The sequence below is a fragment of the Pristiophorus japonicus genome, unplaced genomic scaffold (assembly GCF_044704955.1).
Source record: "Pristiophorus japonicus isolate sPriJap1 unplaced genomic scaffold, sPriJap1.hap1 HAP1_SCAFFOLD_904, whole genome shotgun sequence".
NCBI lineage: Eukaryota > Metazoa > Chordata > Chondrichthyes > Pristiophoridae > Pristiophorus > Pristiophorus japonicus.
In genome coordinates, this window is record NW_027254829.1 from 117,991 (window position 1) to 132,235 (window position 14,245).

The 14,245-nt window shown below is 47.2% G+C and overlaps 1 protein-coding gene across 1 annotated transcript in view; it reads left to right on the forward strand.

The window, feature by feature from the left end:
- LOC139257740 (serine-protein kinase ATM-like) overlaps positions 1 to 14,245 on the forward strand; it is a 44,587-nt gene that overhangs the window by 7,285 nt on the left and 23,057 nt on the right. The window contains exons 2-5 of the mRNA XM_070874604.1: positions 1,010 to 1,110; positions 1,567 to 1,679; positions 2,558 to 2,703; positions 10,937 to 11,101. Coding sequence (XP_070730705.1) covers positions 1,039 to 1,110; positions 1,567 to 1,679; positions 2,558 to 2,703; positions 10,937 to 11,101 — 496 coding nt within the window. The 5' untranslated portion in view covers positions 1,010 to 1,038. The remainder of the gene's footprint in view (positions 1 to 1,009; positions 1,111 to 1,566; positions 1,680 to 2,557; positions 2,704 to 10,936; positions 11,102 to 14,245) is intronic.

The window sequence follows — 14,245 nt, forward strand, 5'->3', positions numbered from 1 at the left end:
CTCCTCTTCCCCCCCCCCTCCCCTCCCTCCTCCTCTTCCCCCCCCCTCCCTCCTCCTCTTCCCCCCCCCTCCCTCCTCCTCTTCCCCCCCCCTCCCTCCTCCTCTTCCCCTCCCTCCCTCCTCCTCTTCCCCCCCCTCCCTCCTCCTCTTCCCCCCCTCCCTCCTCCTCTTCCCCCCCTCCCTCCTCCTCTTCCCCCCCCTCCCTCCTCCTCTTCCCCCCCCTCCCTCCTCCTCTTCCCCCCCCTCCCTCCTCCTCTTCCCCCCCTCCCTCCTCCTCTTCCCCCCCTCCCTCCTCCTCTTCCCCCCCCTCCCTCCTCCTCTTCCCCCCCCTCCCTCCTCCTCTTCCCCCCCCTCCCTCCTCCTCTTCCCCCCCCTCCCTCCTCCTCTTCCCCCCCCTCCCTCCTCCTCTTCCAAACAGAGAGACACTGCCAGAGAGAGAGAAACACTGAGAGAGAGAGAGACACTGTGGGGGTGGGGGGGCCATCCCAGCACGCTGTTGGAGGGCTCCCGGTGCTGCAGTCGGTGAGTAGAACCTTAATTTTTTATTTATTTGATTTTTTTTTTGGATTGATTTATTGATTTATTTATCATTTATTATTGATGATGGATCTTTATTTGTAAAAGTGAAGTGTTTAATGCTTGTAAACATCCCTCCCCCTCCCAAATCTCTCGTTCCCTACGCCTGATTTATAAATGGAGGCAAGGTTTTTCTGAGTACAAAAATCTACACTTACTCCATTCTAAGTTAGTTTGGAGTAAGTTTTTGCTGCCTGACACGCCCCCTTTTGCAAAAAAAATCTGTTCTAAAATGGAACTATTCTAACTCACTAGAACTGGAGCAAACTAAATGCCGAGAATTGCAATTTCTAAGATGCTCCAATCTAAACTAGTTGCTCCAATAAACTCAGGCTGAAACTTGAATCCACTGTTTCTATCTCTTCATAGAAATATTTGTAGGATGATGGTTGTCCATTAAAAATGTAAGCTCTAGTTAATTTTTATTTTGTAGGATTCATTCCACTGCTTTCCAAAGGAACCATGAGTCTTGCACTTCATGAGTTGCTCCTCTGCTGTCGCCAATTTGACAATGACAAGGCTACAGAGAGAAAGGTAATACAATGTATCTTATTAAACTTCTTTGAAAAGTACAGAAGACACTTTGTGGCCAATTAATTAAAAACTAGAATGGAAACATCTCGGCTGTAAATTGCATTTAGTTGTTGCCAGTTGTTTGAACGTTCGTTCTTGTTGCATTATATATTATTTCCCTGCTTCTTTGTCTGCCTGGCCTGATGCCTCTGCCTTTCACTTTTTCCTCTCTTTCTCACTCCGTCTGTTTCTCCTCCTGCCGCCTTCCTTCTACCCCCGTAGGAATTGGGAGGAGCAGGACTTGAAAGTAGATCTGTTTCTCCTCTATGACATTAAGGATCAGCTTGTGCTCAGGGATCCTCTACTGCTGATTTTGCAATTTTGATTTCAAAGATTGAATGCACACTTTGTAGTTTTTTTTTTACAGTGTCTCTTACCAGGCTAATCATGGCTTTAACACCTTGTGTTTTTTTTTAGAAAGAAGTAGATAAATTTAAACGTCTTATTCGGACACCAGAAGCCATAGAGCAGTTGGATCGAAATTCTGAATCAAAACATCCAAAACAGTTGAACTGGGATGCAGTTTTTAGGTAAATTTGGCAAATATGCCCTTGTAAAAATTGCTGTGGGTGCCTAACCAAGTATCACAAAACCTCTACTATTACAGAAGCAAGTACTGAATTACAAAACGATGTCTTCATATATACGAGCCCATATTATACATATATTGTGGAAAGTTGCAGAGTTGTATTATGTTAATATTTTTTTTAATGTATTTTTTAAAAAACTTGAATATTGCATTGATAGCAAGTCCATCAGGGTTTCTTGTGTTTCTGGACCAACCATGCAGCTCACTGCAGAGGATACCTCAAGTTCTGCATGAATTAGTCTATAGCGTCATTTAGTCCCTTTTTTTATATACCAGTGATAAGAATAATTTTGTCATGTTGAAATTTCTTGACTTTAAAATGGGAAGTCATCTTTTCAGTGCAGTCTGCTGGAAGTGAGCAATGCTATTCTTAAATAAATCTATGTTTGCCCTTTTCTATGTGTATGCAAAGTTTCTAGATACGTAGAGAAGGTTCTGCAATCTAAAATACACTCCGTACTGTGTAATGGCCATTTCCCTTTCTAGTGTGAGGATTGATTTAAAGTCTACATTGATTGAATTTTCTCTCATTTTCATTACCACAGCCAGATGAAGTTTTAGTTTCCCAAGATTTTTGGTTTAGTTGTGCAGAATTACATAGAAATTGCAATACAAAAATAGGCCATTCGGCCCAATCAGTCCATGTTGGTGTTTATACTTCACACAAGTGGTAGTCCTAATCCCAAATGCCCACCCTGTTCCCATATCCCTTTATTTAATCTAGTGAACAGCAGCACAGAATCTTGCTTAATAAAACTTAAAAGAATTCTCCTTGGATTCCATTCCTGCTATGACTTCCACAAAATGCTTGTGTTCTAGATTTCTGCAGAAGTACATCCAGAAAGAGACCGAATGTCTCCAGGCGGCCAACCCCAAAGTGTCAGCAACTACCCAAGCCAACCGGCAGAAGAAGATGCAAGAAATCAGCAGTATCATGAAATATTTTATCCGATGGGCCAATAAAAGTGAGCAGAGTCTAAATATTTTAAATCTTTTTCAAATCAACTATTCTTTTCCTGTTGAAAAACATTATTAATTTAACTCTGCTATTAAATATGGTATGTATTGTATTTATCTGAACATTTCTCAACACATACTGGCCGTATGTTGGCTTTGATTTAAAAAAAAAAACTCAAAATGCTAATCTCATTCTCTTATGATGATTAATCAGGCTGGAGGACAAGATTGCTGCTGAAATAGTTTCTGAAGATATATTGCTTCACCTGCTTAGCAGCTTTCAATTTTTGGAATTGCCGATGCTGTGTTTAGAAATTCTTCTTCTTAGGCAGTCCCCCGGAGTCGAGGATGACTTGCTTCCACACCAGTATTAATGGGGTTCTGAGGTGACTAATGAGTCCTATACGGAATCTACAGACTCTGCCACAAGTGGGGCAGGTGGTGGTTGAAGGGATGGGTGGGTGGGGTGCTTGGTTTGTAGTATGCTCCTTCCGCTGTTTGTACTTGGTTTCCACATGCTCCCAACGAAGAGATTCAAAGTGTTCGGCGACTTCTCGAATGCTTCTCCTGAAAATTGAGCAGTCTTGAGCCAGGGATTCCCAAGAGTCGATGAGGTTGTTCCATTTTTCAAGGAGGTTTTGAGAACGTCCTTGAAAAGTTTTCTCTGCCCTCCTGGAAATCGCTTGCCGTGACGGAACTTGGAGTAGAGTGCATGTTTCTGGAGACTTGTATCAGGCATGCGGACAATGTGGCCCATCCATCAAAACGGATTGAGTATAATTAATGCCTCGATGCTGGGGATGTTGGCCTGAGAAAGAACGCGGACGTTGAAATACTGAATGTATAATTAGCAGAAATGACCAAGTCTGTCAGCAGAGTTCAAACAAAGTTGATTTTGGATTTGAACAATGATTTGGTTTTCAACTTTTTCATATGGGGGGGCGGAGGTTTCATTACTTGATGAGCTGGCAAGTTGCACGCTGTTGGGGCCCATTTTTATAATGGACACCAACAACACGTGACCGTCCACAGTCTTCTTTATTTTAAAATCTATTTATACTACATATATTCCCAGTTAATAAAATCTAGATCTTTTTTTGCAGGATCAAATGTATTGTGTTCCTAACACAGATGAGACTGCACACAGAGAGGTTAAAGTAACAGTGATCTCAGTCTTTATTAAGACACTCCAGAATGAGGAACAGGCCTTGGGGGCCGGCTTATATACAGTGCTCCCAAGGGATGCTGGGATCCCTTGGGACTTCAGGGGATGTGCTCCATGGTGGCGGAACATGGGAGTGCATGCTTTACAGATACACAACATCACTCCACCTCCACCCCCCCCCCAAAGTCAAAGTGAAAACTATTTACAAGGTGAGGCGGTCGGGAGCCTTTCTTTCCCTGGTGGACCACCTCAGTACAAATGTCTGTTCTGTTGTGTTGGCTGTGCCCTTGCTGGGCTGGCATGTTGTTGGCCCTGCAGGGCTGCTGGATGAGCCTGGCCTTGTTGGGCTGTTGGGCGTGATGGGTTCGATTTCCTGGTCCGGGGTGGTATTGTTGATCCTTTGGTGTGTGTTGTGGGCTCGAAAAAGGTGGTGTCTGCTGTGGGTTGTTCAAGGCAGTCTGTGAACCGCAGCCTCATTTGGTCTAGGTGCTTTCTGCAAATTTGTCCATTGTCTAGTTTGACTACAAACACCCAACTCCCTGCTTTAGCTATCATCGTGCCCGCGATCCACTTGGGACCATGTCCATAGTTTAGCACATACACGGGGTCATTCAGATCAATTTCCCGTGACACAGTGGCGCGACCATCGTTTACATTTTGTTGCTGCCGCCTGCTCTCTACCTGATCATGCAGGTTGGGGTGAACCAGCGAGAGTCTGGTTTTAAGTGTCCTTTTCAAGAATAGCTCAGCTGGGGGCACCCCTGTGAGCGAGTGGGGTCTCGTGCAGTAGCTGAGCAGTACTCGGGACAGGCAGGTTTGGAGTGAGCCTTCTGTGACTCGTTTAAGGCTCTGTTTGATTGTACTGCCCGCCCTGCCTGCCCATTGGAGGCTGGTTTAAACGGGGCCGAGGTGACATGTTTGATCTTTAAATTCGGCACTGTTGAAACATGGCCCGTTGTCACTGACCAGTGTGTCAGGCAGGCCGTGGGTGACAAACCTGGCCCTCAGGCTTTCAATGGTGGCGGTGCTTCCCGACATTATTTCACATTCAATCCATTTTGAAAAAGCATCCACCACCACCAGGAACATTTTACCGAGAAACGGGCCCGCATAGTTGACATGGATCCTCGACCATGGTCTGGAGGGCCAGGATCACAAACTTAGTGGTGCCTCTCTGGGCGCGTTGCTCAATTGAGCACACACGCTGCATTGCCGTACACAGGACTCTAAGTCAGAGTCGATACCGGGCCACCACACATGGGATCTGACTATCGCTTTCATCATTACTATACCGGGGTGTGTGCTGTGGAGATCCGAGATGAACGTCTCTCTGCCCTTTTTGGGTAGCACCAAGTGGTTACCCCACAATAGGCAGTCTGCCTGAATGGACAGCTCGTCCTTTCGCCGCTGGAACAGCCTGATTAGCTCTTGCATTTCAACAGGGATGCTGGCCCAGCTCCCATGCAGTACACAGATTTTTACTAGGGACAGCAGAGGATCTTGGCTGATCCAAGTCCTAATCTGGCGGGCCGTGACAGGTGATTTATCATTTTCAAACGCTTCCATGACCATCAACAAGTCTGCGGGCTGCGCCACCATCAACAAGTTTGCAGGCTGCGCCATTTCCACCCCTGTGGTGGGTAATGGTAGCCGACTGAAAGCATCCGCACAGTTCTCGGTGCCTGGCCTGTGGCGGATGGTATAGTTATACGCTGATAGCGTGAGTGCCCACCTATGTATGTGGGCTGAGGCATTGGTATTTATCCCCTTGTTTTCAGCGAACAGGGATATGAGGGGCTTGTGATCGGTTTCCAGCTCAAATTTGAGGCCAAACAGGTACTGATGCATTTTCTTTCTCCCGAACACACACGCTAATGCCTCTTTCTGAATCATGCTGTAGGCCCTCTCGGCCTTAGACAAGCTCCTAGAGGCATAGGCAACAGTTTGCAACTTCCCCGCAACGTTGGCTTGTTGTAATAAACACCCGACTCCGTACAATGACGCATCACATGCTAGCACAAGTCTTTTACACGGGTTATACAATACAAGCAGCTTGTTGGAGCATAAAATGTCTCTGGCTTTCTCAAAAGCAATTATTTGGTTTTTTTCCCCCATACCCAGTTCTCACCTTTACGCAATAACACATGTAGGGGTTCTAAGAGGGTGCTTAACCCCGGTAGGAAGTTACCAAAATAGTTGAGGAGTCCCAGGAACAACCACAGCTCCGTGACATTCTGTGGCCTGGGCGCGTTCCTGATAGCCTATCTTGCCGTCTGTGGGCCGAATGCCGTCTGCCGCGATCTTTCTTCCTAAAAACTCCACTTCTGTTGCCATTCCGACCTCTTCAGCCGCAGCCCTACGCAATCCAGTCGCTGGAGGACCTCCTCCAGGTTTTGTCGGTGCTTGACGGTGTCCCGACCAGTGACCAATATGTTGTCCTGAAAAACCATCGTGCGTGGTACCGACTTGAGTAGGCTCTCCATGTTTCTCTAGAAGATCGCTGCAGCCGACCGAATTCCAAACGGGCATCTATTGTAGATGAACAGTCCCTTGTGCGTGTTGATGCAGGTGAGGCCCTTTGAAGACTCCTCCAGCTCTTGCGTCATGTAGGCCGAAGTCAGGTCGAGCTTGGTGAACGTCTTGCCTCCTGCCAGCGTCGCAAATAGGTCATCTGCCTTAGGTAGCGTGTATTGGTCCTGTAGTGAGAAACAATTAATAGTTACTTTATAATCGGCGCAAATCCTGACCGTGCCATCACTTTTGAGTACTGGAACAATCGGGCTGGCCTGCTCGCTGAATTCCACTGGGGAGATGATGCCCTCGCGTTGCAGTCTGTCCAGCTCGATTTCCACACTCTCCCTCATCATGTGAGGTACCGCTTGCGCCTTGTGGTGAATGGGTCGTGCCTCTGGGATGAAGTGGATCCGCACCTTCGCCCCGGAAAAGTTTCCAATGCCTGGCTCAAAAAGGGAAGGAAATTTGTTAAGAATCTGGGTACATGAGGCCTCATCGACATGTGATAGCGCTTGGATGTCATCCCAGTTCCAGTGGATTTTGCCCAGCCAGCTCTTTCCAAGCAGTGTGGACCTGGGACAATCCAGAGTGGCAGTTCGTGCACCGTGCCTTCGTAGGTGACCTTGACCATGGCGCTGCCCAGGACAGTGATGAGCTCTTTGGTGTATGTTCTCAGTTTCGTGTGGATGGGGCTCAGGGCTGGTCTGAGTACCTTGTTGCACCACAGTCTCTCAAACATCTTTTTACTCATGATGGATTGGCTAGCGCTAGTGTCCAGTTCCATGGCTACGGGTAAGCCATTCAATTTTACATTTCGCATTATAGGTGGACATTTCATCGAAAATGTGTGCACCCCGTGTACTTCAGCATCTGCCTCCTCTCTCTGAGGCTCGAAATTGCTTTGATCCACCATGGACCGATCTTCCTCGCCACGTGGTGGTTAGCAGGTTTTGCAGAGCTTGAAGTTCGTTGGAGGTGCCCCATTGTTCACAGCTCTTGCAAACATACTCTTGGAAGCCTCCACAACGCCAACAAGGTGTGAATTGCCTTGCATTCATCCTTTGTTGCGGACTCTTGAGTCATCTGGGTCACCTGAGGCCTACTGGCAGTTGCAGACTCTTGATTTCTGCCCTGTGCTCGCAAACACAGTTCCAGTTAATTTATGAACATTGCTAGCAGTTGTGTGCTGAGAGATTTGTTTGGTGTTATCACTGGTGGACATAAACGCCTGTGCTATGGCAATGGCCTTACTGAGGGTCGGTGTCTCTACAGTCAAAAGTTTTCGTAGGATGGTCTCGTGGCCAATGCCCAGTACAAAAAAGTCTCTGAGTCTTTGCTCCAGATAGCCATCAAACTCACATTGTCCTGCAAGTCGCCTTAGCTCGACGACAAAGCTCGCCACTTCCTGACCTTCAGATTGCTGGCACGTGTAGAACTGATACCTCGCCATCAGCACGCTCTCCCTCGGTTAAGATGCTCCCGAACCAGTGTACACAGCTCCTCATACGACTTATCTGTGGGTTTCACCGGAGCCAGAAGATTCTACATGAGGCTGTAGGTCGGTGCCCCGCAGACTGTGAGGAGGACCGCTCTCCTTTTTGCAGCGCTTCCTTCTCCGTCCAGCTAATCATCTACACGTACTGGTCTAACCGTTCGACATAGACTTCCCAGTCCTCACCCTCCGAGAACTTCTCCAGGATGCCCACAGTTTGCTGCATCTTTGCGTTGGATTCGTGTACTCGTCGCCAGTTATTGTGTTCCTAACACAGATGAGACTGCACAGAGGGAGGTTAAAGTAACAGTGACCTCAGTCTTTATTAAGACACTCCAGAGTGAGGAACAGGCCTTAGGGGGCTGGTTTTATATACAGTGCTCCCAAGGGATGTGCTCCCTGGTGGCAGAACATGGGAGTGCATGCTTTACAGATACACAACAAATTGCAAATGAACAAAATGTATTTTGACATCCGTTCCTCTCTCCTTGTTCTGTTGTCCTATTCCTTTCTATGAATTGCTAAGATTCCAAAGGCACCATGCCATGATTTACATATAAGCCATAACTTTGAATGTTTAGTGCCGTGTGCATCACAGCTGAGCTTGATCCTGTTTTTTCCGCCATTTGCACCCACACACTTTTTCAGCAAGTGTTGCTGCTTAATGAACAGGTGTGGGAATCATGGCCATTTTTTTTCAACCCTCCTTAACAATTTGTAACATTCCTGCTATGGACTCAGCAGCTGAGATTGAGTAACTCGCACAGATTGTGGATGGAACCTGGGACCTCCCTGGTATGTGTGGCTCAACTACTCACTGGGTGAACTGCCTAAGTCATGGCGGAGGGTGGAATTCATTTAAACATTTCTGAAATCCCTTTGGGTCTTGATTCACTGTTGAAAATCAAAATGTTTGAAATAGTGTTTTCCTATATTCACAATCTATTTCTAATTATGTACTTTAGAGACCATTTATTTTTCCCCAAATATTGTGATTTATGCCAAACATGGAAGAACCTAAAGTGATTGAGCCCAATTGGCCAGGGATAGGGGCGGCGCACTTCGGGCCCCTCCCACACAGCCTACAGAGCACACGCAGAGATTCTGGGGGCAAGGACCTACTGCACACGCACACACACTCTAGCACGCATGTGCAGAGGTCCCGGTACTGTTTTCACTGCATTATTGGATAATTTAAATATCCTACAATTGTAAATCTATTATTACATACACCTCTCTAAATTTTGTCTACAAATTTCATCCACTATTTCCTTACCAGGTTCAATGGTCTGTATTATACTCTCAGTAATCTCTTGCTATTCCTAAACTTAATCCCAAGGGATTCAGTTTGGACTATTTCTCTATCAAAGTACAAGAGTTTAAATATTGTCAAATTAATACCACTGCCAGTGTGCCTTTCTTCCTTTCCCATTCCTCCTGAAAGTTTTATATCCAGATGCATTCAATTGCTGATCCTGACCCACCAGCAGCCACATTTCAGTTACTTCTATTATTAGGAAGGATGTTCTTGCTATTGAGGGAGTGCAGCGAAGGTTCACAGACTGATTCCAGGGATGGCTGGACTGACCTATGAGGAGAGACTGGATCAACCGGGCCTTTCTCCACTGGAGTTCAGAAGGATGAGAGGGGATCTTATAAAAACATATAAGATTCTGACGGGACTGGACAGGTTAGATGCGGGAAGAATGTTCCCGATGTTGGGGAAGTCCAGAACCAGGGGACACAGTCTTAGGATAAGGGGTAGGCCATTTAGGACTGAGATGAGGAGAAACTTCTTCACTCAGAGAGTTGTTAACCTGTGGAATTCCCTGCCGCAGAGAGTTGTTGATGCCAGTTCATTGGATATATTCAAGAGGGAGTTAGATATGGCCCTTAGGGCTAAAGGGATCAAGGGGTATGGAGAGAAAGCAGGAAAAGGCTACTGAGGGAATGATCAGCCATGATCTTATTGAATGGTGGTGCAGGCTCGAAGGGCCGAATGGCCTACTCCACCTATTTTCTATGTTTCTATGAGGAAAGTGACCACCCAGTTTCGGTTCCTGACCTCCATGCTAGCTGATAAATAGTTCCCTGCCCTCAGGTGCTGTCCCTCTTGCTTTCAAAACCACCATCATCACAGCTCTCAACAAAACCACCCTTGACCCCTCTGTCCTGGCAAACGACAATCCCATCTCCAACCTACTTTTCATCTTGAGTCCTTGACCGTGTTGTCGTCTCCCAAATCCGTGCCCATCTTTCCTGATTTGAACCTCTTTAGTCGGGTTTCTGTCCTGCCACAGCACTAAAACTAACCTAATCAACGTCAGAAAGGATGTACACCATTACTGGTGCATTATCTCTCCTCATCCTGTCGGTAGCCTTTGACGTGATCAACAACATTATCCTACTCAATTGTTGAGCTGATTGGCTCGTTCTAAACTCAATAATTTTTGTGGTTTTTTTTGAGTATTCTCAAATCAGGAAATGTTTAGGATCAGTTATAGCATCCTTATCTCCAAGATACAGTCTTAAGGTGCATTATGTATGGTTTGTTGTGTAAGTTGAATTACAAAGTTGTAATTTGGAGCAATTGTCAATCAAAAGCACTATATTGTAAAGTTTGTCGAAGGAACCCAAATGCTAGAGTCTAGTTCAAAATTTGTGTACTAACGAACAAATCTGTGGGGCGACTTTTCCTCCCTCCCCATGCCCCCGTTCTCAACATCAAAAATAGAGAAATTCCTGTTTTTGGAACATGTTTAAGTATCTATTTCTTTGCCACCCTGTTCTGTTACTGTCCTGGCACTCATAATCTAGGTGGGAGAAAGTCAATTGAGGGCACAGCTATTGAATCCAGTGAGCATTTATGTGTTGATTTTTATTTATCACAAAATCTACCAGTGTACTTCAGTAAGATCAAACAATACAATGACATTAGTCCTGTGTCTTCGTTTGAAACAGGGGTTTCTTGCTTGATTCATAATTTGTAATGTCTCCACAATTTTAGGAGCTCGAGGGGCAATGCTTGCATTGTTTGTTGCTGTTTCATTAATCATATTGTATTATTTAGGAGGACCACGTCTGAAATGTCAGGACCTTCTCAATCACATCATGGATATTCTGCAGAATAAATTTAGCTGTGCTGCCTATGGGGCTGACTACAACAGCATTCTGCTGAAGGACGTTCTCTCAGTTAGGAAGTACTGGTGTGAAATTTCCCCAAAACAGTGGTCAGGTATTTTTAATTGTACTGAATTTGTGAATTTTTTTCAATAACTGCTATATAAGTGATTTCACAAATGTAAATGGTGCCCAATTCACAAGAATCACATTGGACGATAATACTTTTTGTGTTCGTCAAAGTTGGTGCTGGGGTTGGAACTCTTCCTATTTCAGGCCCCCAGCGTCAGCATTGTGGACTTTCAAATCAGGTGAAGCATAGCTAGATGAAGTGTAAAACTTCCTACTCTGTCCTCACAATGTGCCTCATCTAAGCCTCAAGAACACCCTTACTGCACCAGTGCCCTAATTTTCAATTTCCTGCAGTCGTCTTCCAGTTATCCCTGTGAAAAAGATTCCCAAATAGTGTCAATTTTGTGCTTGCAAGTGTTTGTTCACTCGTCATCATCATAGGCAGTCCCTCGGAATCGAGGAAGACTTGCTTCCACTCTTAACATGAGTTCTTAGGTAGCTGTACAGTCCAATAGAGAACCACAGTCTCTGTCACAGGTGGGATAGATAGCCGTTGAGGGAAGGGGTGGGTGAGACTGGTTTGCTGCATGCTCTTTCCGCTGCCTGCACTTTATTTCTGCATGCTCTCGGCAACGAGACTCGAGGAGCTCAGCGCCCTCCCGGATGCACTTCCTCCACTTAGGGTGGTCTTTAGCCAGGGATTTCCAGGTTTCAGTGGGGATGTTGCACTTTTATCAGGGAGACTTTGAGGGTGCCCTTGTAACGTTTCCGCTGCCCACCTTTGGCTCGTTTCCTGTGAAGGAGTTCAGAGTAGAGCGCTTGCTTTGGGAGTCGCATGTCTGGCATGCGAACTGTGTGGCCTGCCCAGCAGAGCTGATCAAGTGTGGTCAGTGCTTCAATGCTGGGGATGTTGGCCTGGTCGAGGACGCCAATGTTGGTTCGTCTGTCCTCCCAGGGGATTTGTAGGAGCTTGCGGAGACATCGTTGGTGGTATTTCTCCAGCTTGAGGTGCCTACTGTACATGGTCCATGTTTCTGAGCCATACAGGAGGGCGGGTATTAATACAGCCCTATAGATCATGAGCTTGGTGACAGTTTTGAGGGCCTGGTCTTCAAACACTCTTTGCCTCAGGCGGCCGAAGGCTGCATTGGCGCACTGGAGGCGGTGTTGGATTTCGTTGTCAATGCCTGCTTTTGTTGATAGGAGGCTCCCGAGATAAGGGAAGTGGTCCACGGTGTCCAGGGCCGTGCCGTGGATCTTGATGACTGGGAGGCAGTGCTGTGCGGTGAGGACAGGCTGGTGGAGGACCTTTGTCTCACTGATGTTTAGCGTAAGGCCCATGCTTTCGTACGCCTCAATAAATATGTCGACTATGTCCTGGAATTCAGCCTCTGTGTGCGCAGATGCAGGCATCGTCTGCGCACTGTAGCTCGACGACAGAGGTTGAGGTGGTCTTGGATCTGGCCTGGGGACGGCGAAGGTTAAGCAGGTTCCCACTCATTCTGTAGTTTAGTTCCACTCCAGCGGGGAGCTTGTCGACTGTGAGGTGGAGCATGGCAGCAAGGAAGATTGAGAAGAGGGTTGGGGCAATGATACAGCCCTGCTTGATCCCGGTCCAGACGTGGATTGGGTCTGTGATGGATCCATTGGTAAGGATCACGGCCTGCATGTCGTCGCGGAGCAGGCGAAGGATGGTGACGAACTTTTGGGGGATTCCGAAATGGAGGAGGACCCTCCATAGACTCTCGCGATTGCCAGTGTCAAAGGCCTTTATAAGGGCGAAGAAAGCCATGTATAAGGGCTAGCGCTGTTCCCTGAATTTTCCCTGCAGCTGTCGCACTGCAAAAATCATGTCCATTGTGCCCCGTAGGGGGCGAAATCCACATTGTGACTTCGGGAGGAGCTCCTCGGCCACAGGGAGAACACAGTTGAGGAGTACTCTAGTGACAACTTTCCCAGTGGCTGATAGGGAGATTCCTCTGTAGTTGCCGCAGTCGGACTTGTCCCCTTTTTTAAAGATGGTCACAATCACTGCATCTCTAAAATCTCCTGGCATGCTCTCCTCCCTCCAGATGAGAGAGATGAGGTCGTGTATTCGCGCTAGCAGTGCCTTTCCGCCATACTTCAGTGCCTCAGCAGGGATTTTATCTGCTCCCGTAGCCTTGTTTTTTTTAGCTGTCTTATGGCTTTTTCTACCTCATGCAGTGTTGGGGTCTCACTGAGGTCATGGCGAGTAACATGCTGCGGAATGAAGTCGAGAACACTCAAGTCAAAGGCAGAGTCTCGATTGAGGAGATTTTCGAAGTGCTCCTTCCAGTGTGCCCTGACTGCCTCGGTGTCCTTGATGAGTGATTCCCCGTTCTTGGCCAGCAGTGGGGTGGGGCCTTGGGTGTTTGGACCGAAGGTGGCCATGGTTGCGATGAAGAATCCTTGCACACCATGGCTGTCGGCCAGCTGCTGTACCTCCTGTGCTTTCTCCATCCCGTTTAGGTCCCGGGTTTTTTGTTGGTCCTCAGCCTTGAGCCGTCTGTAATGCTGCCTTGCTCCCGAGTTGGGTTGTTTAAGATTCAGAAATGCCCTGCACTTGCGATCTATTAGCTCTTGAATGTCCTGATCATTCTCATCAAGCCAGTCCTGGTGTTTCCTGGTTGAGTGATCGAGTGTCTCTTCACAGGCACTGGTTATGGAGGCCTGGAGGGCAGACTAAGCGCTGTGGGCATTCTGCATCTCGGGATCATCAAGGCATGCCAGGTTAGCTGTGAGGTGCTGGCTGTATAGTGTTCTCTTAGCTGGGTCTTTAAGTGCCCCGGCATTGACTTTTTTTGCGGCACTGCTTCTGCTGCCCCCTTCACTTTGGGGCTATGTTGATGTCAATGATGGATCAGATTAAGCGGTGGTCCATCGAGCAGTCGTCAGCTCCTGTCATGCATGGGTGATGCGCACATCCTTGCGATCCCTGGCTCGGCGATGACAGTTGAGCAGGAGCCAGTGTTTGGAGCGAGGGTGTTACCACGATGCCTTGTATTTGTCCCTCTGGCGGAACAAGGTGTTGGTGATGACCAGTTCATGCTCTAGACATTTTGTCAGAAGTCGGGTACTGCTGGAGTTAGCTTTCCCTATCCCCTCTCTGCCAATCACGCCTCTCCAGAGGTCTGTGTCCTTGCTGACCCTGGCGTTAAAGTCACCG